We start from the raw sequence: 13,312 nt of genomic DNA, 5'->3' as shown, positions 1-13,312 counted from the left end.
CCCAATCTCACCTTTGTGAATTTCTGGAAGAGACGGTCACTCTGGTGAGCTCCAATTGTGACTTCCGGGAGGTAGATGGGAATGGTTGTATAATTCAGCACCTCCAGCTTATTCTGAACCCTACAAAATAAAATAGAGACCACGCTAAACCATTGAAACACAACAAAATAAGCTGTAAGACTGATTTTCTAAAAAGTACATACAGCCAAATAAATGCCATTCATTCCCAGATGGTCCTCTGGACGCAAACCTTTACCCCAAAGACCATGAGGTCTGTGTGCAGCTATTTTTCTGAGGTGACCTTCAGAACCGGAGGGGGAGTCTCCCGAAAGCCTGAGCAGCCACAGGGAACCACCTTTCCAGAATGGATGAAGTTTGGGAGATATGTGAGCCCTCACTAAAACATGCAAAACTATTGAATCTTTTTTTTTTTTTTTCCAAAAAATTGGCAGAAGACATGAACAGACACTTCTTCAATGAAGACATATAAATGGCTAACAGACACATGGAAAAAATGTTCATCATCACTAGCCATCAGAGAGATTCAAATCAAAACCACACTGAAGAGGCACCTGGGTGGTTCAGTGGGTTAAGCCTCTGCCCTCAGCTCAGGTCATGATCTCAGGGTCCTGGGATCGAGCCCCAAAAGGGCTCTCTGCTCAGCAGGGAGCCTGCTTCCCACCCCCCAATCCCCCACCTGCCTCTCTGCCTACTTGTGATCTCTGTCAAATAAATAAATAAAATCTTAAAAAAAAAAAACAAAAAAAGAAGTTCAAAACCACATTGAGATACCACCTTACACCAGTTAGAATGGCCAAAATTAACAAGATAGGAAATAACAAGTATTGGAGAGGATGTGGAGAAAGGGGAACTCTCTTACACTGTTGGTAGGAATGCAAGTTGGTGCAGCCACTTTGGAAAACAGTGTGGAGATTCCTTGAGAAATTAAAAATAGAGCTTCCCTATGACCCTGCAATTGCACTATTGGGTATTTACCCCCCAAAAACAGATGTAGTGAAAAGAAGGGCCATCTGTACCGCAATGTTCATAGCAGCAATGGCCACAATTGCCAAACTGTGGAAGAACCAAGATGCCCTTCAGTGGACAAATGGATAAGGAAGATGTGGTCCATATATACTATAGAGTATTATGTCTCTATCAGAAAGGATGAATACCCAACTTTTGTATCAACATGGATAGGACTGGAGAAGATTATGCTGGGTGAAATAAGTCAAGCAGAGAGAGTCAATTATCATATGGTTTCGCTTATTGGTGGAGCATAAGGAATAACACGGAGGACATGGGGAGATGGAGAGGAGAAGGGAGTTGGGGGAAATCGGAGGGGAAGACGAACCATGCAAGGGTATGGACTCTGAAAAACAATGAGGGTTCCGGAAGTGTAGGGGGTGGGAGGTTGGGTGAGCCTGGTGGTGGGTATTACGGAGGGCATGCATTACATGCAGCACTGGGTGTGGTGCATAAACAATGAATTCTGGAACACTGAAAAGAAATTTAAAAAGTAAAAATTTAAAAATAAATAATTAAAAAAAAAAAAACAAAAAAACAACTCACTAATGAATCGTGAGGGAAAGGCAGCAAATAACTGCAGTTCCTCCAGATGTACCCCACGGTGTCCTGCTGCCCTGCCCAAAAGGTTCCAGGAGCAGAAGGGCCACTGGAAAGTCAGGAGCCTGGGGTTGGGGGGAGAAGTGGCAGGCCCACACAGGCTAGCCAGGCACACCCTCGTCTTGCTTTGCACCAACAAACACAAAGCATAGGATATGCTCCTTGTTTCACCATTTTATTTTGGCTGAATGCTGAAATATTTACACTGTATTATAACTGCTTATTTTAAATCAAATTTAGTCTGAATATGACTGCTATACTTGAAGATGAAAAGCATTTTTAGGGCTTTTAGAAAGAAACATTTAAATAAAGTCTCCTCTCTTAAGGGCTCAAAACAAATCAAATAATTACTTTAAATGACCACTTTTCCCATTAATGAGTTACAAAGGCAAAAGAGGTTTCTGTTTATAATGGCCCAAATGGAAGTTCTTTGAATGCATCTGGCTTTCAGCTATTTTGTGATAAAGAGTCCAGACCCATGGTGGCCAAGGCCAGACCCCTGGCAGCTGGGGCTAGCAGCCACGGTCAGAACACCCCAATCTGATCCTGGGGCGGTGCTCCCCAGACCCCTCCTGCTGAGGACGGCGGTGCCCTAAGAACATGCGGCAGGTGGGATGAGAGGAGAGCAGGAAGAGGCACATCCCGAGGGTCACCGGGACAAATGAGATGTCACTCATACACGGACTCATAATCTGGCAACAAATATCACCCTCACAGGAAATGTGGCCCAGGGATTTCTGCGGACGTCCACAGGCACACAGCCAGCTACCAAGAGCAGGGCTCACCTGTCAGCCGCCCTAATAAGCTGGGCTTACTAGGGCACACCAAGAACAGGGCTCCCTGTCAGCCCCCCAGTAAGCTGTTCACACAACAGACTTTTGCACGCAGATGCAGAGAACACATAAGTACGCATCCCTTTATTGTTAACACAGAGAATTATTTTTTTTACAGAGAGAATTTTTAAAGTGATCTCACAGTAAACCATTTCCACTAAAAGCGAAAATTAGTGTTTTTAAATGTTAACAGATGTCACGGTGGAGTATGATTTGGTTTTTTCAGTAGTTTGACAATCCTACAAAATTCTGGAAAATCCCTTAAGAACTTGTTGGCCTGGGAGCCAGTGGGCGACACACAGAGCAATAGCGCCCTCTATGCCTCGTCTGGCTGAAGTACAGTTTACATGCCCCCCCCCACCCCAATAGACCATCTCTTTCAACAAATACTCTTCCAACTGTTTCCGAACATTAAAAAAATAATCTGCTGCAACTGACAACTTGTTTAAACTCGGCTAAACCACTGTCGCAATGTATCACCATGAGCTCAAGCGGTGACTGCTGGGATGAGCCTATGGCTTCTTGTCTCCTGTAAACGCCAAGAGTGCTAATCTTCCATCAACCTGATTGCTCGAGATTGAAGATAAGTAAGGAACAGAGATGAAAGGGAAGCATTCTATGACCCAGGGAGCAAAACACAGAGAAAGAAAACATTCTCTTCACAAAGCACTTAAATATAATTGAGGAGAATTCAAAACTGGCTGAAAATAACATATCCTCTTAACATCAGAAGCCAAAGTGCCCGAAGATGATGAACTATAGTGGGGCTTGGTTCACAACAGAGGGCAGTAGGCCCCATATTCTAAAAGAGTGAGGCAGGAAAAGACAGAAAAAACACCTACTAAATTATGTCTTATGGCTCACACTGGTTCCCAATTGACAGAATGTCTATCCTCGCTCCTAAAATATGTCCACGGTCCACCTGTTAGCTTGTCCCAAGCTGCAAAGTTCTTTTTGATCACCACACTCTGATACCAAACTCGTACCCCACCAACTGCAGCCTTGGGATTTCCTACTATAAGGACCTCGTCCCAGAGTCACAAGAAACAGAAGCCTCCATGATGAAGCAAACAGAGTGAGTTAGAGGGCAGCCCAGGCTCTGGGGAAGTGGGAGGAAGGGGCCTAGAGCCCCGCACACATGAAGCCCTGCTTGGTGACCAGAGTCACCAACCCAGGAATGAAATGGACCAAGGCGGGCACCAGCCAGTAAGTTAGGGAATACGCACGGGAACATGAAATGCTATCCAGGCTGACAGGTACTGTTACCGTCTCTTAGCATAAGCGCACACGTAATTATACACCAGCATACGTAACTGAGATGCAACAAAAATGCTCGAAACCAATAATTTGGTCAGGTTCTAGACGAAATGAGTATAACTGGTAAATGGCATGTTTACAGTAATTATCTTAGAAAATTGGGCATAATTTTCACTTGAGTCCCCCAAATTAAGAAATGGTACTCACATGAAAATAAACACAATTACTGCTGCACACGGTTATGAAATACCCGGGGCACAGGGGCAGGGGAGTGATGGACCACGGGAAAGAGCGGACAGACTGTTTACAGCAAAATAAAACAGTGAATTGAATGCTGTAATCCATAATCTTCAAGGGAAGTACTGAACCCTTCTCTGTGATCTGACAACAATACAACTAAGTAACCACTAAAATCAGGATCTTAAGATTATCATTTTGGACACAGTCTGGAATCAAATGAACACACATTCCAGACTGTGTTTAGAACTCGAATCGGTTTCGGTGAAACAAGTCAGCAGGCCCCTGGCCTTGGTGGGACAGCCTGGCACGAGGACAGCCACCTTCTCACACACTCCCTCATGTCTGCGTCCAGCAGTCACTGACATGAACAAGAATCACATATAAAGCCTAGTGAAGTGAAGAGACGGTATTCGGCGGGGGGGGAGGGGAGGGAGTGAATACAGCCAGACTTAAGCTAGGATTTTTAGACAATTACTGAGCAGGTAGGGGAGGGAACAGATTCAGGAAGAGGGAGAACCAGATGATCAGGACTCTGAATTACTTTGCAAAAATGAAATTTGGATTGATAACTAAACAAGGGTAAGCCACTGAAGGATCCAGAGTGAAAGGAAAACTGCGCCACTGTGACATTTTTATGAAAATTAGCCTGGTGGGTATGTGCATATAGGAAGAGCAATAGGAAGAAATAATTAATGGTAGGATAAAGATCAAGAATGAGAGGACCAAACCTCAAAGACAACAAAAGTTAGGAAAGAAGACGAGAGGGAGAGAAACTAGCAGGGACAAACACACAGGCCTCAGAGTGTTACTCAGGATGTGCGGGTAAGGCGGCCAGCCGGGAAAGGAGGGTCCTAGCAGCATGACAGCCAAAGGAGGTGATGAGCCCACGAGGATCCAAGCCTGAGGTGCTGGGAGGAGGGGAGACAGCAAAGTTTGTACGCTGGGCCGCAGGGGGGTCACAGTGGCCCCTCCTCACGGAGCAGGTCGGCACTCCTGAGCCGCGGCTTCCCCAGCTGTAAGGTGAGGGGAGCCCCCACAGGGCAGGGGCACTGTGGCATCAGGAAACATTTCTGGAATGTCTTCTGGACACAGTGCTGACACTGTAGCCATGATTCATTTCAGGCTAATACCCTGAGCCTTCAGACCTAGAGGCAGACACTACATGGCTGCTGAAAGGGGCTCTAGCAAGGTTCAGAATGCACCATATATATCTCATTTAGGTCAGTTTACGAAAATATTTGCACAGAGCAGCATCTAGACAAAAAAAGTGAACCAGAGCTTTCAAAAACAGAGACTTCCAGTTTCAGGTGCAATAAGGAAAGAGCTTGAAAGTCATCACTCCTGTCCCTCCAACAAGAACACATCCTTGCAAATCAACTTCTGGTCCCGGAAGAAAAGCAGATGGAGGGAGGAAACGGGCACTCTGCTCAGAGGTCCCAGCTCCACCTGGGAGGTGACAGAGCTGGGGGACATGGGCTGTGACGAGCACATGGCGAGAAGTGCAACTGCTCTGCCAGGAGAGGAGAAGATGGAATCGGACGGAGGCTCAGGCCCAACCAGACAAGGTGGGAGAAAGAAAACAAACAGCAAATGCAACAAACGAAAAACCTTCCTTGAGAGACACAGTGAATGTTAATACACATACATCAACGTTCCTTTTAAATGTAAGCCGTCCACACATGGCAATTAAGACACAGAGACGGTCAGAAAAGAAGAAAACACGGGCCTTGAATCTATGTGGCTCCAAGACACCCACGGTAAGCAGACTCGGGTCCAAAGGGAAGGAATGGAGAAAGACACCCACACGAATCAAGCCGGAACAGACAGCACCCATTCGGACATGACAGACTGCAGAACAGGAACATCATCAGGGAGGCAGCAGAGCACTCCGTGGCAAGGAAGGGGTCAGTTCTCCATGAAGACATACGACAGCACAGCATCAAAGTACATGAGGCAACAACACAAGTCAGTGGAGACAGGGCCACGTGCTCCTACAGTTAAGACCTCACCACCTCCCAGCTCGCGGACAGACCCCACGGGCCAAGAAGTTGGGGGGAAGCGGGGCGTGCACGAGAAGAAAACTCCCGGCCGCGACAGAGCCTGGTTTCCTGACACTGGCAGAATGTTCCACTCAATGGCAGGAGGCGAGTTCTTCTCCCGCCCGACCAGGGCATGACTCTAGATGAAAGCACGCCTGAGCACGTCAAGCCCCCGAGCCCAGGCAAACACGCAGACGGCAAGCACAGCTGCTTCTCAGATCATTAGCGCCCTTAAGCCGGAGGGACACCAACAGCACCTACAGATGGCATGTATGAAGAAGACCTGAAATCGAGCACCTAGGCCTCTGAAAAATAATAATGATAAAAACTAGAACAGGAAGCAGACTGAAAAAGAAAAATACAGAAATTCAAGAAAACAAAAAGCTGGTTTTTTAAAAAACATCAATAAATGTAAAGAAAAATTCACGAAGGACAAATAAATGAGCAATAAAAGCAAACTATTTGAAGCTCAGTGTTTATAAAATGTAAAGTAAAGCAAACACTTTTTTTGGCATCAAAATCACAACTGCCTGTCTGCTTTTTGTTCGAACTTCATGGTCTGCATAGGACTTTGGGAAGGCGGTCCAGCTGGCAGACCAGCATGTGTTTTCCCAAGAACAGTGCTCACGCAAGGAGAGCTGTACAGTGTGTTTGCACACCCGCACCCAGTGAGCTCGGCTTCACTCCCAATGTGGAGCAAACTCAGGTGCGACGTGCTGGAACCACAGGGGACCAGATCTGACCCCAGAGTGAGCCAGTAGGACTCTGATCGCTAGTCTGCTGGCTTCCACCGCCGTTTCTATGCTCCCTGCCGCCTCACCCACATCACATCTCTCACCATCACACTCACTCACTTTTGTACACTCTTCTTGCTGATCCTGCTGGGCTCCAGAGCTCTGCCTCTTCCCTGCGGACACTCGGGCAGCTGCAGCAGCAGGAGGCCGCCCCCCTTCCACCGGATGTTAGTGCCGCCGCCCTACCCTGCTGTCCATAGCACGCTCCCGGCCCATTCTCCCCACTCCAACATCCAGACAACACTTTCTACCTTTCTTCCCTCCTCAGACCTTCAGCCCACCCATCCCGCCCATTGCCACCTGTGGCTAATGACCTACTTCCCATCACTACGAAGACAAAGCAACCATCAGGGAATGCCCACATAACCAAGGCACAGCCCCACTCACCCAACCCCTGACCACACCCCTCCGTCCTGTCAGAAGCACGGGCTGCCACAGAACACTAGGCCATGTCTTCAGAGGCCACTCCAAGCCTTCCCCCAACCCCACAACTGTAGGATCCTTCCCATGTGCTATTTCTTCCATCTTAACACTAAAACAAAAAAAACCTGCTAAAATGACTAAAATTTTAGGTCCTACTTTTAATAACAAAATCAACAGGTTCAACATGAGAAATTCCTGAAATCTATGAACTCTGATATGCTGACATTAGGGTGCATCCAAGTGCAGAGAAATGAGCATGTCAGTTATCAAAAGAAATGCCATGAGCTTGCAAACTCCCCAGCAAACAGGGAAGCTCTGGCCCTGGGCACCCGCTCAGGCAGAGCTTAGCCAATGGGCTCACAGGCAGAGTGGTCACCACGCAGGATGGACACTCTCCGTGGGCTCAACACTCACACCAATGCTCCCCAAAACTGACACAGCGCAGCCAATTTGTGTCCAGCGTGGTGGAACAGAGGCTGATGCTGAGCCTCTACCACAGGCTGTTGCTGGAGACAAATGGGTAAGTCAGTGACACAGGGCCCCACCCTTTGTAGAGGGGGCAGCCACTGACCCTCACAGGAAACTTCCTTTCCTGGGTTCAGATGTGCCCTCCTTCCCAAGACCTGTCTTTCAAGTGCAGCTCTCAGAAACAGAGCAGGCCTGAGACTGCAGTCTCCCTTGGCTGGCGTCTGAGGCCTCAGTGTCTAATAAATGCTGCACCGAGGCGGGGGTACCACACACGGGGCACCAGGTATAACGTGATTTATGGGAAACACCTGCCTTCTTTCTGGAGGTCAGAACTTGAGCAGCTGCTAAGACCAACATGACCAGCACCCAATCAAAACCCTGGGCACCGAGTGTCTGATGGGCTCTGTGGCAAAAAGACTGCCTAAGCGCATGTTACTGCTTTTCTTGGGCCCGAAGCAGTTCATTTGGCAATGAACTGAGATGGCAACAAGGGATGCCTCATGGGAGGGAGCCGAGAGCGCCTGTGCCTGGACTGCTCCACATTTGTGTGCCTTTCTCCTCACTGACCAGCTGGGAATCCTCGCTGATTCCCTGGGAAGAGCTTAGCCATGAGCACAACCACCTGCTGTGATTCCCGAGTCCTTCCAGTGAGTCTCAAGTGTGGGGTTGGGCTCAGGGCCCCTCAAAACACATGGTGTTCTGGGTTGAATAACGTCCCTGCAAAATTCATGTCTGCTCGGAACCTGTGAATAGGATCTCTTTTAGAAACAGAGTCTTTGTAGAGAGAAGTTAAAATGTGATCACAGGGGATCAGCAGGAGTTCTAATCCCATGACATGTGAATTTAAAGCAAGAGAGAAATGTAGACACAGATGCAGACACTCCGGGAAGAAGGCCCCATGAGGACAGAGGCAGAGTGGGAACGATGGAGCCACCAGAGAACCATCAGCAACCACCAGAAGCCAAAAGAGGCAGGAAAGGTTCTTCCTCGATCCTGAAGAGGCGGGCGGCCCTACCAACACCCTGACTTTGGGCTTCTGGACTCCAGAACTAGGAGACTAGCGCTGTATGTGGCCACTCACCACAGCAGCCCCAGGTCACTCACACATGCCGTCACCCACTCATGTTGCAGCCTGTCCAAGGAACTCATGTTAGGGCCCAGGAAGTGTGACAGTGGCTCCATGCATGAAACACTCACTGTCTGACACAACTGGCCTCACAGAACAGTGAATGGTCCCCAGAGGGATGTCGAGGCACTAGCTGGGGAAAGCAATCTGTTGTGTTTGCAAATCAGGGCGCTGCTCAGTCAGCGAACCAGCAACAGGATTTATGCCCATCTCCCCAGCATCCTGGGCCTGGGGACGGGAGGACAACGCGCCCAGAGGAGATGAAAGCAGGAGTTTTATTTGATGCCAAATCCTCTAAATCTGGTACAGTGCTTGGCTCTTGGTAGAAGCAAAATATCTGTTGAATTAATACTGGTGACCAATTAACCAACACTCAGAGTGGGAAGTGCAACAGCCTCTTTGAAGGGAACTGGAAGTACACCTCATTATCTCTTGAAACAGAATTCCTTCAAGCTTCTCCACGTCTCTACAGCAGGCAAGGGCCCACATTCCAACATCCAGCCCCTCGTCCTCTTGGGCTGGTTCCCCATGGCACAGAACTCACAGCATCCGCAGATGGTGAAGAGTGCGGTCGTCCTGCTCAAGCCACGGCCCTTTGTCATACTTGAGGTACTCGATGTCCTCTACCACCTGAGACAAAAACAGTTTCAATTTCATGTAGAGTCCCATTTTGAAAATTTAAGAGAGATAACATTTTAATACACTATAAGCCACAAATATCTAGCAGGAACAATCAGCACAGAAATCAAAAAGAAAGGAATTCGGACAGATGGCCTTCGGGGAGGAAATGGGATTGAGCACTGACTCTCAGTGTGGGTGCCCAGCCTGGCAGATGCTGGGGTCAGGGGCAGGGGGGTGCAGCTGACCCTCGGCATTGGCGCCTGACCCAGCTAACACACAGGTGGCAGAGAGATTATGTGTGAGACTGGGAGAAGCAGCATAGGACGAAAAAATCATGAAGACTCGGAGAACCAAGTGTCAGGGACAGACTACTCATTTCCTCCCTAGGGACTTCATTCCTGAACACAAGACCCAGCCTCTGAAAGCAACAAGAGAACAAGAAAATGAATCCACTTCCTAGAGAGATCCAATACACTGTTTCCAGCCCCACACCCACAGCCTGCAGTCTGACCTCCCAGAGGGGCAATCTTTTCAGATGCTTTCTGTCCCCAAACATGCCAAACTCAGGGTCCTCTCCTAACTTTCAAGAATTTGAGCCTGAACTCAAAACACAACACAGTGTTACAGAGCAAATGCATTCTCCTACTCAGACACAGCACCTGAACACCTCTCAAGGTGTGAAAATCTCCTAAACACAACCATGTCCCCAGAAACAAAAGAACGTGGGATGTAATCCATCGGAGCAGAATGGGCTGCTGGTGTCCTCAGCGCTGTCCCAGCACCACAAAGGGACACTGTCTCGGGTGCTCAGGGACTGCGCTCCTCTCCACGGAGAAGACCTTCCGCCAGAGCTTTCTCCTGCTCCCACACCCGAAGCCGGCCAGGCCGTCGACTTCACAGCGCTCTAGACCTCGTCACCATCTAGACCTCAACTCCACATGGTAACACTGGCATTTTCTTCTAGAATTTTCAAACCTTCTGTTTTGCTTTTTACAATTTACAATTTATATATAAGATATGGGACTTTTTTTGTGTGTAACTGATGATCCACTGCCTCAACACCATTTAAAAAATAGTCCATTTCCTTCTACTTCATTTTTTCTTTCTCTTTAAAGCTCTACCTTTACCAAAGTCAAGTCTCTCTCACACACACACACACAACCATTTCTCCACTCTCTGCTCCTGTTCCATTACACCACATATTCCTGTAGTAATACTGCAGTGCTTTCATCACCATAATTTTGCAATATGTTTTTGTATTTGGGAAGGCAAATGTTCCTGCATTATTCTTTTTCAATTTCTTCTGGCTATTACTCATTAAGCTCTCTTGAAAATAGCATAGAGATTGACTTGAATTTTACAAAGTGCACTTACTAATGTACCTTCTACAATTTTAAGATCCTAGAAACTGAATTATTTAAATGAAAATCAAAATCTTATGCCCAGGGGAGTGATGGGCTGCCTTAGTGCCTCCTTGAGCTTATGAAATGCAGACATTTCTAAGACCAGTGGGAGCTGAACTGATTATCTGATTTATAAGAACTTTACATATGAATCAAATTTAAGAATAATTATAAATTTCTCTGCCGATTTCTTACCTTCTCTGCATCTTGAGCTTCCCTTGCACTGTACTGTAACACCTCACATTTCTCACTATAAGGAAAGGCAAGAAGAAATTTATGGTAAATCTTCTGAGCTTATAAACAAATGAATATATAACATTAAAGTCTACTGCTACAAATGTTAAAGCTACCCGTTCTGAAGAGAACAGTGTGCTGGACATGTGCTGGCCCACGGGGCCTGAGAGGCTGAGGAGGACCTGCTAACTCCTGGCAGGACAGTGACAACAGCAGTTGTATCTCCAGACTTCCCTTCTGGCTACCCCACCCCACCACACCAGCACCAGAGACCAGGGGCCGAAGGGGACAGGGTGCATGGTCACTGCTGCCACAGGTTCATCACTGAACGTGGGCCCAGAGAACAGCCAAGTGGTGGAGGAGGAAGGACAGGGTACTTGAGCTGCTCAAATCTAGGAGATAACCCAAGTCTGCAGCAGGAAGGCAACAGCCCAGTTCCATTAGTCCTTGGCCCTTCATCTAAACACTGAAAAGTCACAGCTAGGTCCTGAAAAGAAGGGGATGGCAGGATGTCCTTTCCAGCACTTCTGCGCATGCCCCCACCATGCAGACGGCTGGCTGCCCATCCAGGACATGACTGCAAGCCTACAGATGGGAAAGTCTGTACCTGACAGATGAAGGAGGCTGCCTCTGCCACCACCTCCAGACCAAACCGTGGGAGACTTGAAGCCACAGCCCCGGCCGGAGAGATGGTGAGGCCGCCCAAACCGGAGGCCTGCTGGAAAGCCCATCACTGCAGAAACGTCTGACCTCCTTCCCACAAAGGGGACAGAAGAATGTCAAGGACAGACTACTACTTCCGCCAGATCAGTTGCATGGCACACCCAAGGAGATTACACAAGGGACACCCTCTCATTTAGGAGTCGATAACACAGCACTCCCCTACTGGTGGGGGATAAATCCACAGACAGTCCAAGACCTTACAAGCTATGCTCAACCTGAAATCCACATCTGGCCCCACACAATGGTATCCAACTTCACCAACCAGGAACCACTTTCAGTGGGCCACTGGTTTAAGGAGCTCAGTTAGTAGCTAATTATTACGGACTCCTACGAATCCCCAATTTCTTAGACGCCGTGCTTACAGAGAAGCCTGCATTCTACAGTCAAAGAAAGTCATTTGACTAGATGACAGTTTCTCGGTGCAGCCCAAGCACTGCATTTTTTTGTCTCACTAAAGATAAAAGAAAATGGTCAGAAACCACAGGCACAATGGTGACAGCCCCATAAAGCCAGAAACAGAAGCTCACTGCACCTGCCCTCCTGGCCAGAGCAAGAGCCACTCCTCATTTGAGAACTCAGCATCTTTCCTCCTCAAGCACGCACAGCCTCCCACTGTTACTAGAAAGAGAAAGGCACAAAGGGTAGTGATCTCCCTACACAAGCCACACGAGTCAGAATTAAACCATATGTGTAGGAGACAGAGTCGTGGACACTCGTGATGATCAAGGAAGGGCGGCTAGCACGGAAGCTTTATTGTCTATCTCACAGGCGTGTCAATGCTCACTGTGGATGTGGCATCCCTGGTGTGGCTGTCAGAGGCATGAGCACGACAGGTCAGGAAAGCAGTGACAGGTACCTCTGGCACACAAAACAGCACACTTTTCAAAGACCCTGGAGGTGGCAGGCAATGCGCAGCATAGGCCAGGGGACAAAGACAGGGCCCTCGCCCTCACAGAATGTGAGACTCCAGACCACCTACTGAGAACAACTCACAGAGCCAATTTCATAGCCTAACATTTCCATCTTTGTGTGACTCAGTTCAATGAACATTTGCTTCCCAGGTGCCTATAACAAGCAGAGACCCACAGCAAGTGCCTCAGTGACAAAATGACAGAGGACACATCAAAGCCTCCTGCTGGGTCCCCACCCAGGGAGACTGAAACAAAGAGGGTGGCCCACAAGGGTCTCAGAGATTCAGGGACACCATCAAGGCCTAAGGAGTGAGCTGCCTGATTCCTCCAGGCATACCTCTCCCAGGAACCCCTGGGTCTCCTGCAAACAGCAGGGCTAACAATGACATTTATAAATGGAGTAGAGTAAATGTCTCTTCACAACTGTTTACACGGATATTTGCTAAACCCAGCTACAGCTCCACAATATAAGGTAATGAGGATAAAAAAACATGTTCTCCAACAATTTTCAGCATAAATGTTGACAAAGCCAGAAAACACATATTCCTAAGGTAGTTCACTGTGCCTCGTAAAATCTCACAATACGACTTTGACCAAAGCTGCACCATTCTTCA

The 13,312-nt window shown here is 47.9% G+C and overlaps 1 protein-coding gene across 1 annotated transcript in view; it reads right to left on the bottom strand.

The window, feature by feature from the left end:
- NDUFA10 (NADH:ubiquinone oxidoreductase subunit A10) overlaps window positions 1–13,312 on the bottom strand; it is a 47,295-nt gene that overhangs the window by 20,972 nt on the left and 13,011 nt on the right. The window contains exons 7-9 of the mRNA XM_082690951.1: window positions 11,026–11,080; window positions 9,351–9,436; window positions 12–120 (exon numbers count right to left, since the gene is read on the bottom strand). Of these exons, the coding sequence (XP_082547077.1) occupies window positions 12–120; window positions 9,351–9,436; window positions 11,026–11,080 (250 nt within the window). The remainder of the gene's footprint in view (window positions 1–11; window positions 121–9,350; window positions 9,437–11,025; window positions 11,081–13,312) is intronic.

This window comes from Mustela nivalis (assembly GCF_964662115.1).
Source record: "Mustela nivalis genome assembly, chromosome: 11".
Lineage (NCBI taxonomy): Eukaryota > Metazoa > Chordata > Mammalia > Carnivora > Mustelidae > Mustela > Mustela nivalis.
Note: the sequence above shows the minus strand (reverse complement) of the source record. Positions and strands in the feature narration are given on the sequence as shown.